This window comes from Oratosquilla oratoria, chromosome 19, assembly GCF_046742065.1.
Source record: "Oratosquilla oratoria isolate Oo_2021 chromosome 19, ASM4674206v1, whole genome shotgun sequence".
NCBI lineage: Eukaryota > Metazoa > Arthropoda > Malacostraca > Stomatopoda > Squillidae > Oratosquilla > Oratosquilla oratoria.
The window spans coordinates 62,256,038-62,283,537 of record NC_134795.1 but is presented as its reverse complement, the minus strand read 5'-3'; the positions used below and the strand labels follow the sequence as shown (position 1 = coordinate 62,283,537).

The 27,500-nt window shown below is 42.7% G+C and overlaps 1 protein-coding gene across 3 annotated transcripts in view; it reads left to right on the top strand.

The window, feature by feature from the left end:
* sli (slit guidance ligand) overlaps window positions 1-27,500 on the top strand; it is a 1,907,921-nt gene that overhangs the window by 1,762,406 nt on the left and 118,015 nt on the right. For all 3 annotated transcript variants that reach the window (XM_076203204.1, XM_076203205.1, XM_076203206.1), the window contains one exon: window positions 19,979-20,050. In XM_076203204.1, coding sequence (XP_076059319.1) covers window positions 19,979-20,050 — 72 coding nt within the window. The remainder of the gene's footprint in view (window positions 1-19,978; window positions 20,051-27,500) is intronic.

Below are 27,500 nucleotides of genomic sequence, written 5' to 3'. Positions count from 1 at the left end.
CACCTCCTTCTCTCCTTCTCCTTCCTTCCTTCCTCCTTTCTTTCCTTCCTACATTCTTTCCTTCCTTTCCTCTCTCCTTCCTTCCCTCCCTCCTTTCTTTCCTTCCTACATTCTTTCCTTCCTTCCTTCCTTCTTCCTTCCTTCCCTCCTTCTTTCCTTCCTTCCTTCCTTCTTCCTTCCCTCCCTCCTTCTTTCCTTCCCTCCTTCTTTCCTTCCTTCCTTCCTTCCTCCTTTCTTTCCTTCCTACCTTCTTTCCTTCCTTCCCTTCTTCTTTCCTTCTTTCCTTCCTACCTTTCCCTCCTTCTTTCCTTCCTTCCTTCCTTCTTCCTTCCCTCATCCTCCTTCTTTCCTTCCCTCCTTCTTTCCTTCCTTCCTTCCTCCTTTCTCTCCTCCTTCCCTTCTGTTTTTTCCTTCTTTCCTTCTTCTTTCCTTCTTGCCTTCCTACCTTCCCTCCTTCCTACATTCTTTCCTTCCTTCCCTTCTTTCCCTCCTTCCCTCCTTCCTACATTCCTTCCTCCCCTCCCTCCTTCTTCCCTCCCTCCATAACTTCCTTCTTTCCTCCCTCCCTTCCTCCTTCACTTCTTTCGTCCTCTCTTACTCTCACCCACCTTCCCTCTCTCTTCCCCCCTTCCTCTCTCTATCTCTCTCTCTCTCTCTCTCTCTCTCTCTCATTCTCTCTCTCTCTCTCTCTCCTCTCTTTCTCTCCCCCTCTCTCTCTCCCCTCTCTCTCTCTCCCCCTCTCCCTCTCTCCCTCCCCCCCTCTCTTCTCTCTCTCTCTCTCCTCCCTCTCTCTCTCCCCCCCCCTCTCTCTCTCTCTCTCTCTCTCTCCCCTCCCTTCCCTTCCCTTCCTTTCCCTTCCTTTCCCTCCTTGCCTTCATCATTTCCTTTCCCCCTCCATCCTCCCCAACTTCCACCACAGTCACTCTTTACTCTTTTTCATCTCGGTTCCTCCCTCTAATTTCCCCCCATCACTCCTACCCACCATAGTATTCTTTCTCCCCCCTTCCCCCTACTCCCTTCACCCTACCCCCTACTCTCCTCCCCCTTCCCCCTTCTATCTTCCCTTTCCCTTTCCCCCCAACCTACCCCTTCCGTTCCTTTTACCTCCCCTATTCCATCCTCTTCTATCACTCTCCCCGTTCCTCTTTCCCCCCTCTCCCTCACCTTACTCATTCCCCTTCCCCCCTTCCCTTCCCCCCTTCCTCTTCCCTTTCCCCCCAGCCTACCCTTTCCGTTCCTTAAACCTCCCCTATTCCACCCTCTTCTCCCACTCTCCACGTTCCTCTCTCCCCCCTCTCCCTCACCTTACCCATTCCCCCCTTCCACCTCTTCCCTCTCCTCAGCCCCCTTTCCCCCCCTGCACCCCCCCCCCGCGCCCCATTCTAAAGTGAGCATTATTAATCTTGCAAAACATCCATTCCGGACCCTCTGGAATCCGTACGTCGCGTCGCTACGAAAGATTTCTCTTCGGGAGATCGAGAGGACTTCGGGAGTTCGAGAGGGCCTTGGGCCTTCCTTGGCCCTTTCGTTAACCGAGTCGCAATTTGAAGGTGGTGCGCACTGTGTGTGTGTGTGTGTGTGTGTGTGTGTGTGTGTGTGTGTGTGTGTGTGTGTGTGTGTGTGTGTGTGTGTGTGTGTGTGCGTGTGTGTGTGTGCGCGTGTGTGTATTCACCTAGTTGTTTTATACGGGAAGGGAGCTATGTTCGTACCCGTGTGTGTATGTGTGTGTGTGTGTGTGTGTGTGTGTGTGTGTGTGTGTATGTGTGTGTGTGCGAGAGAGAGGAAGAGAAATGAGAGAGAGAGAGAGAGAGAGAAAGAGAGATAGATTCACTCTAACGGGGTTCATTTAGCGTCGCAATGGTATTCATCCCGTTCTGAGTTTTATTCTCAACTTGGATTGCGGCCATTAACTGCTTCGTCCTCCTCCCGGGAGCGACGCTGGAGATGAATAAAATCCTCTGGGGTCAGATTTAACCAAAGTTTCCGTCATGTGACGTAAGTGGTTCTTAACATTTCTCCAAAGAAGAAGTAATTTATATACTGTCTCTTGTTTGTCGTCAGATGATTTTATTATGATGAAAGTCAGAGGTCGAGAAGGTGAAACATGGTTGATCTTGATCGCACTGTATAGTTTGATTTTGACAGTCGGGAAGGTATTTTACTTTTTTTTTTAAGATTCAAGGGATCTTCCTTAAGATGAAGAAAATCGTTAGGTGGCAGCCTGAATTAATATAGAAGTTCAGTGTATATATATATATATATATATATATATATATATATATATATATTTATATATATATCTGTGTGTGTGTGTGTGTGTGTAAACATCAAAAAGGTTAGTTGTGACGACTGTAGGAGTTTCTTTAGCTGAATAAAATCACCAAGTGTCACTCTTCAGATTCGAATGCACACACGCGCACACACACACATACGCACATACACATACATGCGTACATACATGTACATACGTACACAAGCACGTACATACACACATACATACATACATACGTGATGAATTGGTTTAGCATATCGACTGCATCGTTCAATCTCTTCCGTGTCCAGTAGTCGCAAATACGTACATGTGTGTGTACTTGACCAATACGTACATGGGGCTAAGTCAATGCTTACATGGTCAATACGTATATGTTACTGCGTTAATATATACATGTCCAATATTTACATGAAACTACTATTACCGTGTGTACATTGCAAACACCTACACGAAACTGTTGCAGTGTGTACACGGGAATGCGTCATTGTGTACATGGCCAATACGTACATGGGCCTGTGTCAGTATGTGCACATCTAATACGTACATGGTAATGTGTTAATGTATCCATAGCCAATAAGTACATACATAGGGTTCTACTGTAGTACATTATCATGTACTTACACGGGGGAAATGTACAACACAAACGTGTACAATTCTATATCCTTCTTGCCTGTTCTTACTTTTTTTTTATTATTATGTTATCTATTTATTTATTCATTTATATATTTATTTATTGTATTTATTTATTTATATATATATTTATTTATGCCTGTTTATTATTAGTTAACTACTTCGTTAATTGATGGACCAATTTCTATATTATTTTCTTTCTTTTTATTTTTTTACTTGTTCTTACCTTTTTCTTTATCATTATGTTATCTATTTATTTATTCATTTATATATTTATCTTATTTATTTATTTATGCCTGTTTATTATTAGTTAACTACTTAGTTAATTGATGGACCAATTTTTATATGTTCCTTTTTTTCATTTATTTTTTATTTGTTCTTATATTTTCTTTATTATGGTTATGTTATTTATTTATCTATTTACTTATTTTATTTATTTATTTATTTATTTATTTATTTATTCATTTATTTCTAACTCTGGTTGAGGCGTAAGGCTGATTGGCATCATATCACAGTCGACACAAGTTCAATATCTATATATTTTTCCTTTCTTCATTTCTATTTTAATTGTTCTTATTTTTTTCTTTATTAATATTATGTTATTTATTTATCTTTATTTTATTTATTTATTTATTTATTCATTTATTTATTTCTAACTCTGGTTGAGACGTAAGGCTGATTGGCATCATATCACAGTCGACACGAAGTTCAATATCTATATATTTTTCCTTTCTTCATTTCTATTTTAATTGTTCTTATTTTTTTCTTTATTAATATTATGTTATTTATTTATCTTTATTTTATTTATTTATTTATTTATTCATTTATTTATTTCTAACTCTGGTTGAGACGTAAGGCTGATTGGCATCATATCACAGTCGACACGAAGTTTAGTCCCAAATCCCCAAAAACATTTACGTCTGAGCGAACCGTTGTGAAAACAGCGACAACACTTCTTTGGCGACTGTACTTTCCTTCGAGTAGCCTCCGGGGTCGTGTTTGCCTGAACGACTTGGAAATGCTACTTCGAATGAGGTCGTTAAGACAACGATGAGGTCGTTACAGTCAAGAAGGTTCTAGACGCCTCGTTCACAAACACGCGACCGAGAGAACACAGTGACAGGCTTCAAGGCTTTTATTCTGGCGAGAAATAGACGACTTTATTCAACTGATAAAGGATTTAGTTATTTAGTTATTTTTATTTATTTTTATTCATTTTATTTATTTATTTATTTATTTATTTATTTTATTATTATTATTTTTTTCATCACATGAAGAATCGTCACCTCAGACATTGACAGGGTGACAATTGTTCCTGTGGGCTATCCTAGGGTAACAATTCTTCATGTGGGCCATCTTGGGCTAACAATTCTTCGGTTGTGTAAGTTGATGACAATGAGCATAACCTTCATTCAACCTAACCTAACCTAACCTAATCTTTATTCCACTGCTGATATTCGGCGTACTGAGGTGACAAATCTTCAAGTGGGCTCTCATGGGGTGACGATTCTTTATGTGGGGGTTCTAGGGTGACAATTCTTCTTCTTCTTCTTCTTTTTCATTTTTTTTTTTTCCTCAGAGTTGCATCCATCTATTGAGACTTTCTTCGTTCGGACCGAAGTTCGTCTCTTCTGCTAATTTTTTTTTTTTTTTTTCCTGAATAATGTGTATAACTTATGTTCCAAAAGGCCCTCAGCTCGTATCCTTTATTGCTGGCCATTTGGGGACTTTTAAAGGTTTTGCGTTCTCTTAAACGTTCGCTGAGTGCCCTATGGTCTCTCGAAGGTCTTAGGGTACTGACAGATATAAGAAAGATTCCAGACGTTTCTGAGATGTAATTTCTCTTCAAGGACAGCGACGTCATCGAAAGTGACGTCATCGAGTGTGACGTCATATGATCTGGCGTCATCGATTTGTGACGTCATATATTCTGACGTCATCGGGTTATGACGTCATATATAGTGACGCCATCTAGTTGTGAAATATTATTACGTCATCGATCATAAGGTCACCAAATGTGTAATTTCGTTCGTTGAGAAGGATGACGTCATAGGCCCTGCCATAGTGACCACGTTTTCTAATCGGTTTTGTTTTAATTTTGAATATTAATTTCAACCTTTGCCCTTATCAGAGGAGGCCTTGGGATTGACTGAACACTTTCTAGAGGGCAGTGTGGCGCGTTGGATTCGTCCCTGACTCGTAAACACAAAGCCCCTAAAAAAAGTAATAAAAGAAAAAATAGCCCCTAAAAATATATACACAACTAAATAATAATGATAATAATAATAATAATAATAATAATAATAATAATAGTGATAACAATAATAATGATAATAATAATAGTAATAATAGTAATAATGAAATCATAATAATAATAATAATGAAATAATAATAATAATAATAATAATAATTGAAAAAAGGTAGTTTCCACTTTGCCTTACTATCCTAGCATGCAAGGCAAAGGTGCCGGCTTTAGTTGTGGATATCCTTGTAACACAAATGACGATAGTGTTGAAATAATAAGAGTAATATTCTGAAACTATAATAATGACTTGTAGTGACAATGACAAAGATAATGTGAGTGTGATAATTGTATTGATAATGAAAATATAAAGAAACAAGAAAATAAAGACAAAAACGCGAGGACAAAGAGATGCGACAAAAAAAATGGAATAAGGATTAATTATCAAATTTGAGAAAGATGAACAATTATTTATACGTATAATGATAATAGTAATAAGATGTAATGAAAAAATAACAATGGTCATTACAGTAAGGGCAGAGAATGCGAATCATAAAGAAGGCAATACAACAATAAATCATTGTAAGATATAAAGAATAAGACAAAGACAAAAAAAAAACAATAAGACAAATCTAAGAAAGAAAGAGAAACGGCAATCCAAGAAAATAAAGACAAGAAAGAGATGAAGACAATTCAGAGGAAGGAGGGCATAAAAAAGCGAAGAAAGAGAAGACATAGAAGAAGAAAAAGAAGAAAATAAAAGAAGAGAAATTGAGAAGACTCGAAGAGGCTCTGGACCTTCGGGCTGGGATATAACTCTGTAGGCAAGTCTCTGGCTGGGAAATAGGCGGAGAAGTGCAGATGAGGAAGTGGGTGTGGGAAGTGAACAAGAGAGACTATAGGACTCCTGTGGGAGGATATGGGAGTTCCAAGGGCGGGGGAGGGAGTAGTGCTGGTCAGGGAGGATGGGATTCTGAGGGGAAGGGGAGTTGGGAGGAGGAGAAGGAGTCAGGATGTTTGTGGGAGGAGGAGGAAAAAGAGGCGAAAGAAGAAGAAGAAGAGATTTAAGAATGTAGTTGGAGAAGGTGGAGGAGGTAGAGGAAGAAGAAGAGGAGGAGGAGGAGGAGGGTGGGTGGAGGTGGGAGGGAGGGAGAGAGGGAGACGGGCCAGTGGGAGAAGGTGGGAGAGAATAGGGAGGACGAGACAGAAGTTGGAGATGATAGAGAGAGAGGGAGGGAAAGAAGGAGGGAAAATGTGGAGGTGAGAGGGAGGGAGGGAGGGAGGGAGAGTGGCCAGCGGATGGAGGTAGGAGGCTGGATGCACAGAGGGAGAGTGGGCGATGGGGAGAAGGTGGGAGAGAGGGAGAGGGGGCAGTGGTGGAGGTGGGAGTGGGTAGTGGTGGAGGTGGGAGGGGGTAGTGGTGGAGGTGGGAGGGAGTGGGAGGGGGTAGTGGTGGAGGTGGGAGGGAGTGGGAGGGGACAATGGTGGAGGTGGGAGGAAGTGGGGGAGAGGAAGATGGGAGAAGGTGGAAGAGAGGGAGGGAGCAATGGAGAGAATGTGGGAGAGGTAGAGGAGTGTATGGATGAAGATGGGAGTGAAGGAGAGACGAGGTAGAGGTGAATGTGGGAGTGAGAGGGGGAGGACGTAGAGGTGAATGTGGGAGTGAGAGGGGGAGGACGTAGAGGTGAATGTGGGAGTGAGGGAAAGGAGGTAGCAGTGAATGTGGGAGAGAGGGAGAGAGGAGGTAGAGGTGAATGTGGGAGGGAGGGAGAGGAGGTAGAGGTGAATGTGGGAGTGAGGGAGAGGAGGTAGCAGTGAATATGGGAGTGAGGGAGAGGAGGTAGCGGTGAATGTGGGAGTGAGGGAGAGGAGGTAGAGGTGAATGTGGGAGGGAGGGAGAGGAGGTAGAGGTGGATGTGGGAATGAGGGAGAGTTAGGTAGCAGTGAATGTGGGAGTGAGGGAGAGGAGGAGGTAGAGGTAAATGTAGGAGGGATGGAGAGGAGGTAGAGGTGAATGTGGGAGTGAGAGGGAGAGGAGGTAGAGATGAATATGGGAGTGAGGGAGAGGAGGTAGAGGTGAATGTGGGAGGGAGGAAGAGGAGGTAGAGTTGAACGTGGGAGTGAGGGAGAGGAGGTAGAGGTGAATGTGGGAGGGAGGGAGAGGAGGAGGTAGCGATGAATGTGGGAGTGGTAGGGGGAGGGAGCAGTGGCGGAGGTGGTTGGGAGTGGGAGTGGGTAGAAGTGAATGTGGGAAGGAGGAAGAGGAGGTAGAGATGAATGTGGGAGTGAGAAGGAGGAGGCAGCGATGAATGTGGGAGGGAGTGGGAGGGGGCAGTGGCGGAGGTGGTTGGGAGTGGGAGTGGGTAGAAGTGAATGTGGGAGGGAGGAAGAGTAGGTAGAGATGAATGTGGGAGTGAGGGGGAGGAGGCAGCGATGAATGTGGGAGGGAGGGGGAGGGGGGCAGTGGCAGAGGTGGGAGGGAGTGGGAGTGGGCAGTGGCGGAGGTGGGAGGGAGTGGGATTGGGCAGTGGCGGAGGTGGGAGGGAGTGGGAGTGGGCAGTGGCGGAGGTGGGAGGGAGTGGGAGTGGGCAGTGGCGGAGGTGGGAGGGAGTGGGAGTGGGTAGCTGCACGGGCATTACACTTCAGTTGGTCTAATTGGTGTTTCTTCGAGGCCATTGTGTTCCTGATGGGACGATTCGGGCCTAGATTACGCCTCGACTACATGTGTGTGTGTGCGTTTAACCACGTACACACAGGTGCATGCATGGGTACTACGTACATGTGTGTGTGTGTGTGTGTGTGTGTGTGTGTGTGTGTGTAGGCTTGTGTGTGTGTGTGTATGTTTGTGTGTGTGTGTGTAGGTTTTTGTGTGTGTGTGTGTGTGTAGGTTTGTGTGTGTGTGTGTGTGTGTAGGTTTGTGTGTGTGTGTGTGTGTGTAGGTTTGAGTGAGTGTGTGTGTTTGTGTGTGTGTGTGTGCGCACGCGTGTGTGTGTGTGTGTGCGTGCGCGCGCGTGTGTGTGTGGGGGTTTGTATGTGTGTATTTACTTAGTTGTATTATACGGGAAGGGGAACTATGCTCGAGGTGAACCGTCTTCGTATCTCGCAACATCTAGTTTGTTCTTAAATTCTTGAATGGTGTATGTGTATGTGTGTGTAGACTTGTGTGTGTGTAGGCTTGTGTGTATGTCTGTGTGTATGTGTGTGTTTGTGTGTGTGCGTGCGTAGGTTTGTGTGTGTGTGTGTGTGTGTGTTCGTGTGTGCATATTCGTGTGTGTGTGTGCACGTGTATTCATATGTGTGTGTGTATTCGTATGAAGTATATTACTGATGTGCAGTGTATACTCATGTGTATCTCTACATGCCTGTGAATATACATGTGTACACGTGTACATGTGTACGTATGTGTACGCACCCAAATCCGTGTACACATGTATTCTGTGCGTGTCTGAAAGGGGTGCCTATGCAAATGGACGAATGCATATGTATTTTTCTTAATTGAGGCATTTCGAAAAAAAATACAGAAATCCCAATGGGTCATCCTCTTAATCTTGCAAATAGATTCGATTTTTGCAATGTTTACATAAGGAAATGAATGTGACTTACATACTCAGTCACCTGTTCCAATACATACACTCGATGTTAAATTACCATGTATTCATGGACTAAAGGCACAGAACCATCAGAAAATATATGGAATTTTAATATATATATACACACACACATATACACACACACACACATATACACACACACACAAAGAACCGTAAGGCCTTGACGATGAATATTTGTCTGAAAATAGTGATGGAAAAATTTATTCAAATGAGGAAATTATAGTAATAAATGTGATTTGATTTGGTATGGTTTAACGTCACAAACTCCTCCCATCGGAAGGCTAGGACGGTGCCCCTTACAGAGGACTTTGTAGCGTGGAATCTAATGAACCATGCCCTTGGTTCAACCTCGCCGGTGGCAGGATTCGAACCGCCATCCCCTGGATCTTCGCCGCATGTAACGACACCCTAACCCGCTCAACCAGCGTGGTTTGAATAAAGTAAACAAATAAATTTACTCAAATCAGGAAATGATAGCTATAAATGTGTAAATAGAAATATTTGAAATAGGGATAGAAATGTACTAATTACCTCACTGACATAATTACAAACTTATGTTTCGTGTTGAATAATCACAAAGAAGAATAGTGATTAAAGACAAATATAGAAACATAGAATAAATTATAGAAAGAGGAAGACACGAAGATAGAAAAATTGAAGAGAGTATTTGTTATACAAACAAATAAACACACACGCACACACACACACACACACACACACACACACACACACACACACACACACACACACACATGAACACAAATACGAACACACACAAACACGTACACACACAAACACGCACAAACACAAAAACACACTCGCGCGCAAAAATAAGAGCTTGTTAAATATAAAGTGAAACTTAGATCTAGTGAAAAGCTTTCTGTGTAGAAGCAATAGAGAGGTTATGATGGAATTCGTTTGTGTGTGAGTCCTTGTGTTTACATTCGTGCAAAGAACAGCCAATTTGAGGCACAGACCTGATATTAGACCTCTTTAAGTACTGGGTAATCTCTCTCTCTCTCTCTCTCTCTCTCTCTCTCTCTCTCTCTGTCGCTATCTCTCTCCTCCTTGCTCTCTCTCTCCTCCTTGCTCTCTCTCTCTCTCCCTTGTTCTCTCTGTTGCTCTCTCTCTATCTTTCTGTCGCTCTCTCTCTCTCCCTTGCTCTCTCTGTTGCTCTCTCTCTATCCCTCTCTCTATCTCTCTTTATCTCTCTGTCGCTCTCTCTCTATCCCTTTCTCTCTCTCTACCTCTTTCTCTCTATCTTTTTCTCTATGTATCTCTCTCTCTCTCTCTCTCTCTCTCTCTCTCTCTCTCTCTCTCTCTCTCTCTCACGCACACACACGCACACACACACACACACACACACGCGCGCGCGCGCGCGCGCACTCTTTCTGTGTGTGTATGCGCGCGCGCGTGTGTGTGTGTGTGTGTGTGTGTGTGTGTGTGTGTGTGTGTGTGTGTGTGTGCGCGCGCTTGTGCGTATGCGTGCGCGTGAACTTAAGCTTTTGTTGGAGTAAAAGAAAAAGAATATGCGACGAAACACTGTAGGTGCTGAGAATAGGTCACAACCTCACAGGTGTCACAACCTCACAGGTGTAGGACAGGTGCTACGAGGGACGAAGGTGTTCCTTGTTACTCGTATTGTACATCTTCTTTCAGTTATAAGTACTACAGGGTCGATAGGGAGCTCAAGGAGGCGCATATCTTAAGGTCGTAAAGTTACGATATGAATGAGTTTTACGACCTTGTTGGGCTTAGCCATATCGTAAATATGTTACGTAAACATATACGCTCGTCGTAGTTTCGCGGAAGGCGTTAACAGCTGTAGTACCTAGAAGTGGAACATTCCGTACCTGAAGTTCAAACAAAGGCGTCAGTCACACATGTGTTGTATATTATTACAGGTGCGTTACAGGTGTTTGTTTAATCGCGCGTGGGTCATATGAACACAGATGTCAAAGGTAAGATGCTTACAACGGCAGGTGGTGTGCAGGTGGCGTAGCAGGTGGGTTTAAATCTCACAGGTGGTTATAATTGGCTGGAGGTGTGTTTACCGAAAACAGATGGTACAAGGGTACGCTTTGACCACGTAGATGGGATAATGCTGTAACAGGTGGTGAGGATGGGTTGTCTTGGCAGGTGGAGACGTAATAAAACAGATGGTGATCACAGTCACAACAGGTGGCATGAAAGTAGGTTGCAGATTCAGTGGTTCAACCTGAACCACCAGATGGGGTAAAAGCAGGTGCTGTGTAGGTTGTCATATACAACACCTGCAAATAAAGGTTGCGTATTCACAGATCTTAAACACGTGTTTTTTTTTATCGCGTAGTAAATGTCGGGGACTAACTACCTGTTGATGTCGTAAGGTCACATAAAATTGGTATTTTTTTCTAGAAACGTCTAGATAAATACACAGATGTCAGCCCTAATCTAACTTCTTTTTCTTTAAAACATCTAGATAAATACACAAAGCTCAGCCCCAATCTAACTTGTTATTTCTAAGTATCATGAGCCCAGTGTTTCTAAATAGTTTCCGCAATATACATCCTCCCTATTCCCAGACACCTGTCGCTGTTTGCATCTCCTTTGTAGTTATTTGTATAAGTCAAAGGAGCCCCGGTTTGCTCAGGACGACCGCTCTCGTTCCACGTGTGAATAACCTGGGTTCGAATCCCGAAGAGTAGACACGAAATAAGGCTTTATACGTAAGCACTACACATGTTAGCACCTCGCCAGGCTCACTTGATACCATATTCAGACAACACATACATAAACAAAACCAACCCGATTCCTCCGGACCATATACATAGGCTACCCTCTGATATGGGGGAAACTGACCGCAGAGAACAGGTGGCACAGGATGAGGTGCAATTCACAGGTGCAATATACTGCAACCTTATTGGCGCAGGTGATGCTAGGGTAAGGTTGCGTTCTCAAAAGGTTGCAGGTTGGTAACTGGCATGTCCGTCACTCGGCACACCTGTAATCAGCCCAGCTGACTCGGCTACGCTCGCTGACTGACAAACAGGTCCAGGAGCTGATATACGTGGACTGACAGGCGAGCTGACAGAGTGATTGATTGAGGGATGGCCGCGCAGAATGGAAGCGAATGATTCAGAGCAAACCGTTTACGATGGTTTGTACGTGTGTACATGTGTGTGTGTGTACATGTGTGTGTGTGTACATGTGTGTGTGTATATGTGTGTGTGTGTGTGTGTGTGTGTGTGTGTGTGTGTGTGTGAGATTCACCATGTTCTTGGATCACGTGTTGGACTCGTGATCGGCATCTATTTCCCTCCCGGAAGAGAGCTCAGAGCTTATATTTATGACCGATCTATGGGTAATGCTGTGACCTTACACGCACACACACACACCACTCCCAGCCCACGAGAGTCCGAGTAACGACCCGAAGCACAGCGATACCGAAATAATTTCGGCCCTGGGCAGGATTCGAACCAGGTACTGCGAGCACCACCGTACTTCCCAGTCCAGCGCTCTACCAACCGCGCCACCGAGTCGTGTGTGTGTGTGTGTGTGTGATTCACCATGGTCTTGGATCACGTGTTGGACTCGTGATCGACAGCTATTTCCCTCCCGGAAAAGAGCTCAGAGCTCATATATATGACCGATCTATGAGTAATGCTGTGACCTTACAAGCACACACACCCACCACTCCCAGCCCACGAGAATTGGAGTACCGACTCGCAGTGCAGCGGTACTGAAATAATTTCAGCCCTGGGCGGGATTCGAAGCAGGACCGCCGTAGTGACGGCCAGGAACTCTACCAACTGAGCTATCGTGCCGTGTGTGTGTGTGTGTGTGTGTGTGTGTGTGTGTGTGTGCGTGCGTGTGTTTGTGTGCATGTGTATGTGTGAGAACGAGTCTCCACCCCAGATCTCCAGAAAGTCACCTCATATTAATCGAATAGAATCGCCGGGCGTTAACAACCTCCTGACAGCTTTCTGTTTTACGACCTCACTTATGAAACTCTGTTGATCCCGAGAGGCCAATCTCCCCCTTGACGGAGACCCATAGACCCCCCCCCTCGTACCCGAATCTCCCCCCAACCCCCGACCCTCCAACCCCACCCCAGGGTAATTTCTGACCCAACAAGACCCGCTTCTGAGGGCAACGCCTTCAGGTGTTCAGTTTCCTTTGGGTTCGGGTTCGAATTTTACCGATTCGTGTCAAGTGGTCCTGGCGGGTTTCGGGTGTTGTTGGAATATGTCAGGTGATTTTCAGTGGTGTTCGGTGAAGGAAATTATTAATGCGTTTTGTTTGGAAATATATATATTTATATATATATATATATATATATATATATATATATATATATATATATATATATATATATATTATTTGGATGATGGAGAACATATATACAGGGGAAGGCTCGGAACCCTATACACTCTAACGTTTCGTTCGCGTAGAACTTCTTCAGAGAGTGTATGTAGAACTGCAATTGGAGTTTATGTACTAAATCTAATTATCTTTTCGGACATTTGGGAAAGGTCGTTTTTCTGGCGTGTTTAAGAACATAAAAACGACATAAAAGCACATAGGACATCTAATTCTTTAGTAGTTCATGCGGAAAAATTCGATCATTTACCAAACTGGAGAGAAGCTGAAGTGCTACATAAAGGTTTTGATAAATTCACTAGAAGAATTGTTGAATCAGCATATATTTCTACTAATAATTCATCGAATCATCGAGGAGGGTTTATCAATTTAGCTAAAGAAACTAGTATTTTAATTCTAAAACACGCCAGAAAAACGACCTTTCCCAAGTGTCCGAAAAGATAATTAGATTTAGTACATAAACTCCAATTGCAGTTCTACATACACTCTCTGAAGAAGTTCTACGCGAACGAAACGTTAGAGTGTATAGGGTTCCGAGCCTTCCCCTGTATATATGTTCTCCATCATCCAAATAATTTGTCTAAAATACTTATCCATATATATATATATATATATGTATATGTATATGTATATGTATATATATATATATATATATATATATATGTATATGTATATGTATATATATGCAAAGTAGACCACTTGGAAAAAAGAAACTATCGAAGCTGAGAGCTTTCGTATATTGCATCTCCAAGGCTAAAATACACTTACCCGTGTTCTTATTAGCACACACACACGCACACACACACACACACACACACACACACACACACACACACACACACACACACATATATATATATATATATATATATATATATATATATAATCGTATATATATATACATGTATGTGTATGTATATATGTACGTATATCATATATATATATATATATATATATGTATATATATGTGTGTGTGTGTGTGTGTTCGCTTAGTTGTGGGTTCGAATCCCGCAGTCCCCTTTGATACCCAGCAGTGACTATTCCTGCCGCAACAGCCCAAGCACAGAGGGCAAAGGTGACAGCATCGGCCGTAGCTATTCATCGCCTCCTGGCGTAGTCCCATCACCTTCTCTTCAAGAGACCATAAGGTTTACACTAGGCAGTTCCCCCACCCCAAGGACCATAAGCTTTTGCTATGGGAACTTGCGCGTGGTGGCATACTAGACGTACGTCGGTTAGAAATAGCTCCCTGCTGCCCGTCTTCCAAGTCTGTCAACATTTTCACATTTATGCGGAGTTACGGCGGGGCCTTAGCGGGGGCCTTAGCGGGGTCCGTAGCGGGGGGCCTTAGCGAGGTTCTTAGCGGAGTCCTTAGCGGTGGCCTTAGCAGGGTCCTTATCGGGGTCCTTAGCGGGGGCCTTAGTGGAGTCCTTAGCGGGGTCGTTAGTGTAGTCCGTAGCGGGGGCCTTAGCGGTGTCCCTAGCGGTGGCTTTAGTGAGGTCCTTAGCGGAGTCCTTAGCTTGGGTCATCACAAGGTCCTTACTGAGTCCGTAGCAGGGTCCTTCACGAGGTCCGTAGTGGACTTTTTAGCGGAGAACTAGCGGTGTTCCTAGTTAGTGAGCCTTAGCGGGGTCCTTAGAGAAATCCTAAGTGAGATCCTTATTGGGGTCCTTAGTGAAGTCCTTAGCAAAGTCCGTAGTAAGGTTCTTAGGAAAGTCCGTTAACTGCTCGACATACCTTCTGGTGCAGCCCTTTTTCAGGGCATTAGGACCATCTGGTGAAGGATTTCTTCTTCTTCGTCGTCGTCGTCGTCTTCTTCTTCGTCTTCTTCGTCTTCGTCTTATTTTTCTTTTTCTTCTTCTTCTTCGTCTTCTTTTTCTTCTTCTTCTTCGTCTTTTTCTTCTTCTTCGTCTTCCTCTTCTTCTTCTTCGTCTTCTTCTTCTTCGTCTGTTTCTTCTTCGTCTTCCTCTTCTTCTTCTTCGTCTTCCTCCTCTTCTTCTTCTTCGCCTTTTTTTCTGAGGGTATTGTTTTCAGGACACGTTGGTGAAATATTCAGCTTCTCGCGAAGTTATTTACTTTGATTGTGTGGCAGGTGAATGCCTCTAGGTTATTCCAAGACTTGTAAATGTTTAGATTTCCTTTACTAAGTATTCCGTAAAGGGTTCCTGCCTCATCAGAACAGAATAATTTGGCGTTAGCAAGAACAAAATTTCGTTGAATGGATTAAACAAAACGAAATTTAGTTCCAGCTAATACCAATTGCTTTTATTAATTACACAAAGGGGACATTGGTGAAAAGAGAGCATATATCCATAAACAAAGCGAAATTTAGTTCCTACTAATACCAGTTGATCTTATCAATTACTAAAAGGGGCATTGGTCAAAAAAGAACATACATCCATAAACAAAGCGAAATTTAGTTCCAGTTAATACCAGTCGATCTTATCAATTACACAAAGAGGACATTGGTGAAAAGAGACCATACATAAACAAAGCGAAATTTAATTCCTGCAAATACCAGTTGATCTTATCAATTACTAAAAGGAACATTGATAAAAAAGGACATACATCCATAAACAAAGCGAAATTTAATTCCTGCTAATACCAGTTGATCTTATCAATTACTAAAAGGGACATTGGTAAAGTAGGAACATATATCCACGGAAATATTGTTTTCTTGTATATATGCTGAATAAAATCGTCGAACTACAGCCATAACAAAGTCTCTGAGTCACTTGAGTGGAGCGTAGGGGTAAAGTGATGTTTAATAAGTTCTGTCCTGCAATTTATAGACTCTGTTTTGCATAACATCCCAGGCCACTGCGTTCCGCTTCCCCTCTCCTCCCTACCTTTCCCCTCACTTTCTTCCCCCTTCTTCACTTACCATTATTTTCCTTTGTCTTCCCTCCATTTCCCTTCCTTTCCTTCCCTTCTCTTCCCTTCTCTTCCCTTTCCTTCCTTTCCCTTCCCCGAACCTTCTTTCTCCTTCTTTATTTACCATTGTTTTCCTTTGCCTTCCCTCCATTCCCCTCCTTCCCTTCCCCTCCCTTCCCTTCCCTTCCCTTCCCTTCCTTTCCCTTGCCTTCTCTTCCCTTTCCTTCCCTTTCCTTCTCTTTCGTTCTCTTCACTTCCCTTCTCCTCCCTACCTTTCCCCTCACTTTCTTTCCCCTTCTTTACTTACCATTATTTTCCTTTGCCTTCCCTCCATTCCCCCTCCTTTCTTTCTCTTTCCTTCCCTTCTCTTCCCTTTCCATCCTTACCTTTCCCCTCACCTTCTTTCCCCTTCTTTACTTACCATTACTTTCCTTTGCCTTCCCTCCATTCCCCCTCCTTTCCTTCCCTTCCCTTCCTTTCCCTTTCCTTCCCTTTCTTTCTCTTTCGTTCTCTTCACTTCCCTTCTCCTCCCTACCTTTCCCCTCACTTTCTTTCCACTTCTTTATCTACCATTGTTTTCTTTGCCTTCCCTCCATTCCCTTTCCTTCCCTTCCCTTCCCTTCCCTTCCCTTCCCTACATTTTCCCTCACCTTCTTTCCCCTTCTTTACTTACCATTATTTTCCTTTGCCTTCCCTTCATTTCCCTTCCTTTCCTTCCCTTCCCTTCCCTTTCCTTCCTTTCCCTTCTTTTCACATTCATTTCCTTCTCTTCCCTTTCCTTTCCTTTCCTTTTCTTCCCTTTCCTTCCCTATCCTCCCCTCCCCTCCCCTCCATACCCTCCTCTCCCCCTCCCTTCTCTCCCTTCCATTCCCTCTCCCTACTCTCTTGTCTTCCACATCTCCTCCACTCCCTTCCCTATCTTCCTCTCCTCCTCTCCCTCTTCTGTCCTCTCTTGCTCTCTCCTCTCCTGTCCTCCTTGTCCTCCCTTCCTTCCCCTCTCTTGTCCTCCTTGTCCTCCCTTCCTTCCCCTCTCTTGTCCTCCTTGTCCTCCGTTTCCTTCTCCTCCCTTCCCTCTCCTCCTCACCCTGTCCTCCCATCACCTTCTCCTCCCCTTCCCCTCTTTCCCCTCCTCCCCTCCTCCTCCTCCCCTTCCCCTTCTCCCCCTCCCCTTCCCCTCCTCCCCCTCCCCTTCCTCCTTGCTCTCTCCTCCTTTTCCTTCTCCTCCCTTCCCTTTCCTCCTTTTCCTTCCCCTCCCCTCCATCCCCTCCTCCTCCTCTTCCTCCTCCTCTTCCTCCTCCTCCCGTCCCTCTACTCCTCATCCTGTCCCCACCAAATCCTCACCTCCCCTCCTTCCCTCTCCTTCCTCCTCCTCCTTCCCTCTCCTTTTCCTTCTCCTGTCCCTCTACTCCTCCTCCTGTCCTCCCTCCTCCTCCTCCTCCTCCTAGTCCCCCCCTCCTCCTCCCCCCCCCCGGCCTGCCTTCCCGCCTTTCTCTCCATTTACTTAACGTTGCGACACCCTGGTCCCGATATGGTCGCCGGCCGCGCCTTGCCGCTCTTGTTTTATGAATGGCCCACCCCACCACACCATATGGGTGCCTCTCCTGTTACGATAGGTCCTATATATTAACTCTCTCTCTCTTTCTCTCTAACTCTCTCTCTCTCTTTCTCTCTAACTCTTTCTCTCTCTCTCTCTTTCTCTCTAACTCTCTCTACAGTAAATATCTCTCTAACTCTTTCTCTCTAACTCCTTCTCCTTCTTCCCTTCTTACCCTCCCTTCCTTTCTTCTCCCTCTTTTTCTCCCTTCTCTTCTTTCTCTCTTTCCCTCTTCTTCCTTCTCCTCCCTTCTTTTCTTCCTCTCTTCCCCTCTTCTCCTTCTTATCTCTCCCCCTTCTTCTCCCTTCTTTTCTTCCTCTCCATCCCCCTTTTCCTACCTTCTCCTCTTCCTCTCTTCTCCTTCCTCTCCCTCCCCTTCTCCTCCTTTCTTTTCTTCCTCTCTTTCCCTCTTCTCCTTCCTCCCCCTCCCCCTTCTCCTCCCTTCTCTTCTTCTTATCTTCTTCCTCTCCTTCCCCTTCTCCTCCTTTGTCTTCTTCCTCTCTTCCCCTCTTCTCCCCCCACCCGTCTTCCTCCCCCCCTCCCCTTCCCTCAGCGGGCGGTCCGTCCCCCTCTCTTCCCTTCTTCTTCCTCTCCTTCCCCCTTCTCCTCCCTTCTCTTCTTCCTCTCTTCCTCCCCCCGTCCTCTTCCCTCAGCGGGCGGTCCCCCCCCCTCCCTGTCATCCATCTCCCACCCAGAGGAAGAAATCCTTGTTGTATTATACGGTAAGGTGATCTATGCTCGTAGTGACCCGTCTTTGTATCTCGCAACATCTAGTTTGTTCTTAACCGAGCTAGATCCGGGTTAACTCTTTTTCATTGTCTTCATATATCTCACTAAACCCAATCCCAGGTCTCACGGGCAGAACCCTGACTCACGGTGTCCGTCACCCTTGACTCACGGTTTGCCGTCACCCTTGACTCACGAGGTCCCGTCATTCTTGACTCACGGGAACGTTTACGTCGTTTGGGGATAAAGTAGGCACTACACGACCCGTTTTCTTTGTTTTATGACTCAATGTGTGCAGTGGTGTCTTTCATTAAGTAGTAAACACTTTCTATACTATACCATATACCAACAGGCTTATGAGGGAGGTAGCCAGTCAAGGCAATCCGCCCCCAAGCTTCCCAGTTCACAAAGGAACACAAAGGAACACAAAGGAAGAACAAACAACAGCAGGCCTACTGGCCCTAACGAGGCTGTTTGTGTTTACTATACTAAGCTACAGTGAGAAAACAGGGCAACTAGGCAATAGAAGATGAACTAACACTACTGCTACCACTATCCTATCCAATTGCAATATATTTAACATAGAATAGCTTAATGAATAAATGGATATATAGACAAATAAATAGGTAAATAAATAGATTGATAAGTAAATAAACAAACGAATAAGTAATCTAATAAATAAACATATTACTAAATGAATAGTTGAATAAATAAATAAGTAAATGAATAGATTCAGTAAATTAAGATGATAATAAATATATATAATAAATGAACATTACGAGATACAGAGGTGTTTTCTGGACTAAATAAAGTTATCTTACATTAGCACACAATATATGTATATGTATATATATATATATATATATATATATATGTAATATATATGTATATATATATATATATATATATATATATATATATATATATATATATATATATATATATATATATATATAGACGCAGTGGAAGCTTTTCTTCGTTTTAACTCAGAACAACAGCAAGTGACTTTATAATTGTGAATAAAATCGTGTAGCCGTAGCCAGAGCGAGTTCTCAAACTGGGGGAAAAATTACAAAATAAATTTAACCTCCTTTGACATGAAGAAGGTTAACAAAAGAAGTGAAAACAGTGTTTAGTCGGCAGTCGATACTTGTGGGTAAGGGTTTGTGTGTGTGTGTGTGTGTGTGTGTGTGTGTGTGTGTGTGTGTGTGCGCGCGCGTGTATTTACCTAGTTGTATTATACGGCAAGGGGAGCTATGCTCGTAGTGACCTGTCTTTGTATCTCGCAACATCTAGGTTGTTCTCAAATTCTATTATGGTGTTTGTACACAATTGCTTCGTCCAATTTGTTCCAGACATCCACCACTGTATGTGCGTGCATGCGTGTGTACGTGTGTAAGTGTACACGTGTACGTCCGTGTACACGTGTACGCCCGTGCATGCATATATGCATGCATTTCGAACTTACATTGCATGATAGCGTGCAAGTGACGCCTAGGAAGACTAGATTCTCCTCAATCTCTACTCCATGACAGTAGATCGTGGAGTCAATCTGATCGCTTGAGACCGCGGATGGTCGATCCTTTTAATAATAACAAAGATAATGCAGGACTTCCTTGTCCTCCTTGTCTTCCTTGTCTCACTCGTGTCCTCTTGTCTTCCTTCAGGCTGCTCAACGCCAACAAGATTTCGTGTCTTCGCCAAGATGTTTTCCAGGACCTACGTAGTCTCAACCTACTGTAAGTATATTATTTTATTTATTTTATTTATTATTTTTTATTATAACTCTTATTTTATTTCATTTTATTTTTTTATTATTATTATATTTTTTTTTCCGCATCCGACCTAGTTATGGACCAAAAGGTCTTCTGTCGGTTTGTAAATCCTTTATATGTCTTTTCTTGTAATGGAAATTTATTTTATTTATTTATTTAGTATATCAAAATTATTAATTTTTTATAAGATGTTGATAGCACAAATCTTATGGAGATGATATTGGAGGTTCTTTAGTGACATCCTTTCTTCTTCTTCTTCTTCTTCTTCTTCTTCCACTTCATATTTTTGTAATTTTCGTGTTTTTATTTTCTCATTTATTTATGTTATCAGTCAGGTTTTCTGTGTTTTGTAACTTCAGTATTTTTTTTTTTTGTATTTTGTGACTATTGTTCATACGTTAGTGAGTCTGCATATGTCAAAATAAACATAATTTCACTGTCATTGCAATTTCATCTGTCTAAAAAGATAATGATAATAATAATAATGATAGTGATAATAATATTAATAATGATAATAATAATATCGATAATAATGATATTGATAATAATAATAATTGATTAATAATGATGATAATAATAATAATAATAATAATAATAATAATAATAATAATAATAATAATAATAATAATAATAATAATAACTAATACTAATACTAGAAAAACAAACCCATGCTCAGTGCCTTAGTTGTACACGACTCTAGATTCCAAATATACCACCACACAAGAAGGACAGAGATTGTCCACAAGTATAGAATTACAGTCCAGAACAATTAAGACGAACGCTCGAACGGCGAAACGTTGGTCAGAATGTTTCAGTCAGCAAGAATTACAAAAGTGGAATACATGGAAGAATATTTGGGCATAATATTCAGTTACTCAGGGAAATACACTCACTGTAACAGTGAATGCAAGTTGTTCTTTCTATTGGAAACACCAGGAATACAGAATACAATTGGTTCTTTCTATCGGAAACACCATGAATACAGAACTCTCCTACATTCGAAACAGAGGAGCATTTTCGAATATATACTAGATTATTAGAAAATGGTTCTAGCACCAGAGATTTTTCTAGATATCAAGGCCTTTTCTTTCTATTGGAAACACCAGGAATACAGAGCTCTCCTACATTCGAAAGAGAAGAGCATTTTCGAATATATACTAGATTGTTAGAAAGTGGTTCTGGTACCCAAGATTTTTCTAGATATCTTCTAGATTTTTAGTCACGAATGTTCGGAGACTTCTGAATATTAGACAGAGATAAAGAATTACTATCCTGAAGATCATAACACTTGGTGCGATATACGAAACGTCGTCGAATAGGAATAGGTAGAGGAGGAGGAGAACAAGGAGGAGGGAGGGGAGGTGTAAGGGGAGGAGGGGTAGAAAGAGGAGGAGGAGGAGGAATAGGTAGAGGAGGAGGGGAAGCAGGAGAACGAGGAGGAGTAAGGGGAGGATGGGTAGAAAGAGGAGGAATAGGTAGAGGAGGAGGGGAAGCAGGAGAACGAGGAGGAGGAAGAGGAGGAGTAAGGGGAGATGGGGTAGAAAGAGGAAGAGGAATAGGTAGAGGAGGAGGAGGAGGGGGAGGAGGAAGGGGTAACAGGAGAACGAGGAGGAGGAGGGAGAGGGAGAGAGGGAGGGGTGTACCTCAGTGAGGTTGTTTACTATTGCGAATAGATGAAGGGACTGACAAGCAAAAGGGAAGAGAAATTTCGTTCCTTACCTGGTCACAGACGACCTTTACAAGGTAATAAAATCGACCAAAGACAACCCAAAAGATGTTTACTCTTGAGACGAGATGAATCAGCTGACAAGGAGGCGAGAGAAGAACGTCAACCCATAACTGGCCATAGAGTACATTCATAGGGTAATAAAGTCAGCTCGAATTGGAGGGACAGTGGTAGTTACCTGTAGCTGTTGGGAATAGAACCCTAGTCTTCACGCTCATGAGGCGGGGTATGTATCGAAAGTGACACAGATCTTATGGAGAGTAATGGAAGAAAAATGAGCTTATCTACAAAGTCAGGCATTTATAAGTTTGTGGGTACAAGCGTACCTAGAGTGTGGATATACGTATGTATCCGTGTGTATATAAACACACATACACGGGCATACACACACACACACACACACACACACACACACACACACACACACACACACACACACACACACAAAGGGGATGCTGAAAAATTCACACAATAGATACGATTTCAGTAGTCTGGTTGTGCTCTACAATTACAATATGCGTATATGTTTACATATGAATTTATATCTATGAATATATACAAGCATATAGAGGTGTATATGTGTACATATATGCTTATATACTTATACATGGATGCATACACTCACATATTCATGTTAGTAGGTATTAAGCCCACATCTCTCTTGATGGCGCAATCGGCTAAGTCACTAAAACTTGTCACGTGCTAAGCCCAAGTTCGAGTCCTTGGCCGTACTATTTTTCAATTTCTGCATGTTGGCCTCCTCGAGTATCGCTCGATGTTGATGGCTTAGAATTGAAGTGTATTGTGGTTGATAATATATATATTATATATATATATATATATATATATATATATATATATATATGTATATATATATTTGTGTGTATGTAAACTGTGTGAATATATGCCTACATACATTTTCGTGTGTAAATACCTGGAGTTAAGTAACGGATGAGGGGACATGGGCCAAAGCGAAGAAGATGGATGAGGAGATAGAGTAGGCAAAGCTGTGGGTCCCGGAATGTGAAAAGGAGATTACTCCGTCCACGGGAAAGAGGTAACCGTGGAGGTGGCGGAAAGGGGGTTAGGGGGTTGGGGGTTAGGAGGTTAGGGGGTTGGGAGTTAGGGGGGTGGGGGGTTAGGGGGTTGGGTTTGGTAGGGAGAAGAGATGGTGGTGATAAGAAGCGATGGGGGACAGTTAGGGGTAAGGAGGAGTTATGAAGGAGGAGGAGGAGGAAGACGTAGAAGTGGAGGAAGAGGAGGAGTAAGGGTGGGTGGAAGAGGAAGAGGTGGATGAGGAAGAGGAGGAGGAAGAGCAGGAGGATAAAGAGAATAAAGAGGGAACTTTTTTTCCCTCTTAGATAGTTGCTGTCCTTTTGCCTGTGCCTTCGTAATTATCCTTTCCATTCACATGTTCTTAATTCTGTCTGCCGCGAAAGCGATTTTGTTGATCTTTACAAAGGATTACAAAGGAGGAGCATGCCGACAGGAGACCTTTTGGTCCATAACTAGGTGGGATGCAAATATATATATATATGTATATATATATATATATATATATATATATATATATACATATATATATATATATGTATATATATATATATAATAAATAGATAAATAAATAAATAAAAATTATAATAACATAAATAATAATAAATAGAACAAGTAAATAAATAGGTAAAGTTAAATAGTAAACAGGTAACTAGTAAACAATAATAAATTGACAGATAAATGATAGTAAATAATAATCAAGGAAATGATAAACAAACAGACAAATAATAAGAAACAAATAAATAAATAAATATAAAATAAATGGCCGGCCGGGGGCGAGGGAGATATAGTTTATCTTGATGAGCTTCTTCCATGTTGGAAAGGCATTTTTTGTCTCGTTCTTCTTGTTGCCAAGATCCTGCCCGTCTTCGGGAAACATTATCGGTATATTTTATAATATTTGTTTATTTGTTTGTTATTAATTGTTTGTTTATTATTATTTGCTTGATTTTCATTTACTATTAATCTGTCAATTCATTATTATTTACTATTCACCTGTTTATTTGTTTGTTATTATTTGTTTGTTTATTGTTATTTGCTTGATTTTCATTTATTATTAGTTATCTGTCAATTTATTATTATTTACTATTCACCTGTTTGTTTATTATTTAACTATACCTATGCATTTATTTATTTTATTTATTATTATTTATACTGTTATAATTCTTATCTATTTTTCTTTTATCTATTTATCATTATTATATTTTTCCCCGCATCCGACCTAGTTATGGACCAAAAGGTCTCCTGTCGGCATGCTCCGCTTTTGTAATCCTTTGTAATCCTTTATATTGAAAAAAAAAGTGATAAGTAATTATAATAGATGAACAAATATGTAAACGAATAAGTAGATACATATGAATAGATAAAAAATAATGAAAGAAATAAAAAAAATAAAAAATAAACTATGAAAATTAGAAATTAAAAAAATAAATGAATAGATAAAAAAAAAATGGGGGACGATAGTTAGAACGAAGTTATGATTCCAGCGTTCCAGTTTTGATCAACAGATACGCCTGGAAAGACGCCCCTGGACGACCAAACAGAGCGTGTAATGAAGAATCCTCTTTTTTAAGCCCTTAGTTCCTTCTTTCATGCCGACTGCGCAGGCCCAATTGCCAGTTAAATCTTTGCGCAAAAAACAGGTATTATTCCTTTTTAATATAAGAACATAAGAATGAAGGAGACTGCAAGAGACCATAAGGGTCTATACTAAGCAGTTCCATGTCCATTGCCACTTATGATCCCAAATCAAAAGAGTTATGTAATCTTTTCTTAAAAATTCCAATAGTTTTAGCGCTCAGTACATGGTTACTAAGTCTATTCCGTTTGCTTAAAACTATATCGGTAAATAAGTTCTTGCCTATTATCTTCTTAAACCAAAATTTGTCCAATTTAAACCCATTACTACAAGTCCTACCTTGTTGTCTTAATATGATGACCTTGCCTGTATCACCCTTGTTAAAGCCCTTGATCCATTTGACTACCCGGGACAGCGCCTTGGACATGAATAAAACAGTATGACGTCATCCGGTATGAACAGAATCAGTCGAAAAAAGGCTTTTTCGGAATCCTGTATGGAAGAGTCTGACACCCATCGGCAGACATCTTAGAGAAAAATTATCATCTGACCTCTTTTTTTTTTTTTTTTTTTTTTGGGGGGGGGGGAGGTGTCCGTTATTTATGATGATGGATTTTCGTCTTCAAGTCATTATCCATCCCGATCAGTATAACAGATCTCGGAAACTATTGATGATATATTCCCTCTTTTTTTCTTATTTTGATAAGAGGGAGAATGCTAATGGATCACTAAGGAGGAGAGGGAGGAGGAGTAGGAGAGAGGAGGATTAGGAGAAGGGAGGAGTAGGGGAAAGTAGGAGGAGGAGAGGGAAGGAGAAGAAGAAGGAAGTAGGAAGAAGAAAAGAAAAGAGGAAGAGAAGGAAGAGAAATAAAGAGAAGAAAGGAGGGGAGAGGTAGGAGGAGGAGGAGGAGGAGGGGATAAGGTAGATAAGGAGAACTGCAGTAGAATTGTAACAAAACATGAGAAACAATGATAGAATGAAGAGACAGGAGGAGGAGGAGGAAGAGAAACAAAGAGAAGGGAGGAGGAGGAGGAGGAAGAAGAGAAACAAAGAGAAGAAAAGAAGAGAGGAGGAGGAGGAGGAGGAGGAAGAAGAGAAGAGAAGGGAGGAGGAAGAGGAGGAAGAAGAGAAACAAAGAGAAGAAAAGAAGAGAGAAAGAGGAGGAGGAGGAGGAAGAGAAACAAAGAGAAGGGAGGAGGAGGAGGAGGAGGAGAAACAAAGAGAAGAAAAGAAGAGAGGAGGAGGAGGAGGAGGAGGAAGAGAAACAAAGAGAAGAAAAGAAGAGAGGAAGAGGAGGAGGAGGAGGAAGGGATAAGATAGATAAGGAGAACCAATAGAATTGTTAGAGAGGAGGGGAAGCAAATGATAAAATGAAGGGAAGGAAGGAGGAGGAGGAAGAAAAGAGAAGGAAGACAAAGAAGAAAAATGGTCATGGAAAATATTAAAAGAATAAATCTGGGAATGCAACAAGTTGGAAGACAAAAGGAGATGGGAGGAGGTGTAGGAAGAGGAGGAGGAAAGAAGAGGTGGGAAGGAGGAGGGTGTGGTACAAGAAGAAAGTGAACTGGAAGGAGGATCATGGAGGAAGAGGAGGAGGAGAAAGAAGAAAGGCGTAGTGGTTTTAGAAGAGACGAGGAGGAGGAGGAGGAGAAGGAGGAGAAGGAGAAGGAGGAGGAGAAGAAAGGAGAGTTGGTGTGATTTTAGAAAAGACGAGGATTAGGAGGACCAGGAGGAGGAGAAGGAGAAAGGAGAGAGAGTTGGCGTTAGAAGAGATGAGGAGAAGGAGGACCAGGAGGAGAAGAAGGAAGACGGAAAGGAGGAGGAGAAGGAGAAAGGAGAGACTTGACATTAGAAGAGATGAGAAGGAGAGTAGTGGTTTTAGAAGAGATGAGAAGGAGGACCAGGAGGAGAAGAAGGAAAACGAAAAGGAGGAGGAGGAGAAGGAGAGAGGAGAATTGGCGTTAGAAGAGACGAAAAGGAGGAGAAGGAGAAGGAGAAAGGAGAGAGTTGGCGTGTGAAGAGGTGAGAAGAAGGACCAGGAGGAGAAGAAGGAAGACGAAAAGGAGGAGGAGAAAGAAGAATTGGCGTTAGAAGAGATGAGAAGGAGGACCAGGAGGAGAAGAAGGAAGACGAAAAGGAGGAGGTGGAGGAGAAGAAGAAAGGAGAGAGTTGGCGTGGCCAAGGGGTCGCCCACCCATCGCGCCCTCGAGTTCGTTGATACATTTGTGCCACGGGAGGCGACAATTTGGTTAGGTTCTTCCTCGAGGGTTCCTTTTGTCGGCCCTGGCGGGGCGCGGGGACCTTGTTAGGCCCCGAATGGGGGACGAGGGACATCCCGGGTCCTGAATTAGGAGCCAAGAGCCCTGGGAAGGGGGAAGGAGGAAGGAGGAAAGAGGAAGGGGTCGCGCTAAGGTGACTAGAAAAAGAAAAATCTGGACGAGATGTTGATGCCAAGGAGGGAGGCAGGGAAGGAGGGAGGGAGGGAGGGAGAGAAGGTGGGAAGGCTGGAAGGAGGGAAGGAAGGTGGGAAGGAAAGGTGGGACTTGTTTGTAGGTGGAGAAGGAGGAGTAGGAATTGATGGTAAAGCAAAAGGATAGAGTAGATTTGAGGACGAGGATAGGAGGAAGAATTAAGATGAGAAGCAGGGGAACAAGGAGGTGGAGGAGGAGGAGAGAAAGACAATGAGAGGGAATAGTAGGAGGAGAAGAAGAGGAGGAGGAGGAGAGAAAGAGGAGGAGGAGGAGGAGAGAAAGACGAGGAGGAGGAACAGGAGGATGAGAATGAGGATGGAGAGGGGGAAGGGAAGGGGAATGGTGACGGACAGGAAAAGGAAGGAGAGGATGTGAGGAAGAGGTAGTGGAGGAGGTGGTAGAGGAGGAGGAAGAGGAGGAGGAGGAGGAGGAGAATGAGGATGGAGAGGGGGAAGGAAAGGGGAATGGTGACGGACAGGAAAAGGAAGGATGTGAGGAAGAGGTAGTGGAGGAGGTGGTAGAGGAGGAGGAGGAGGAAGAGGAGGAGGAGGAGGAGGAGGAACTTTTCGTGGAAGAAAGGTGTG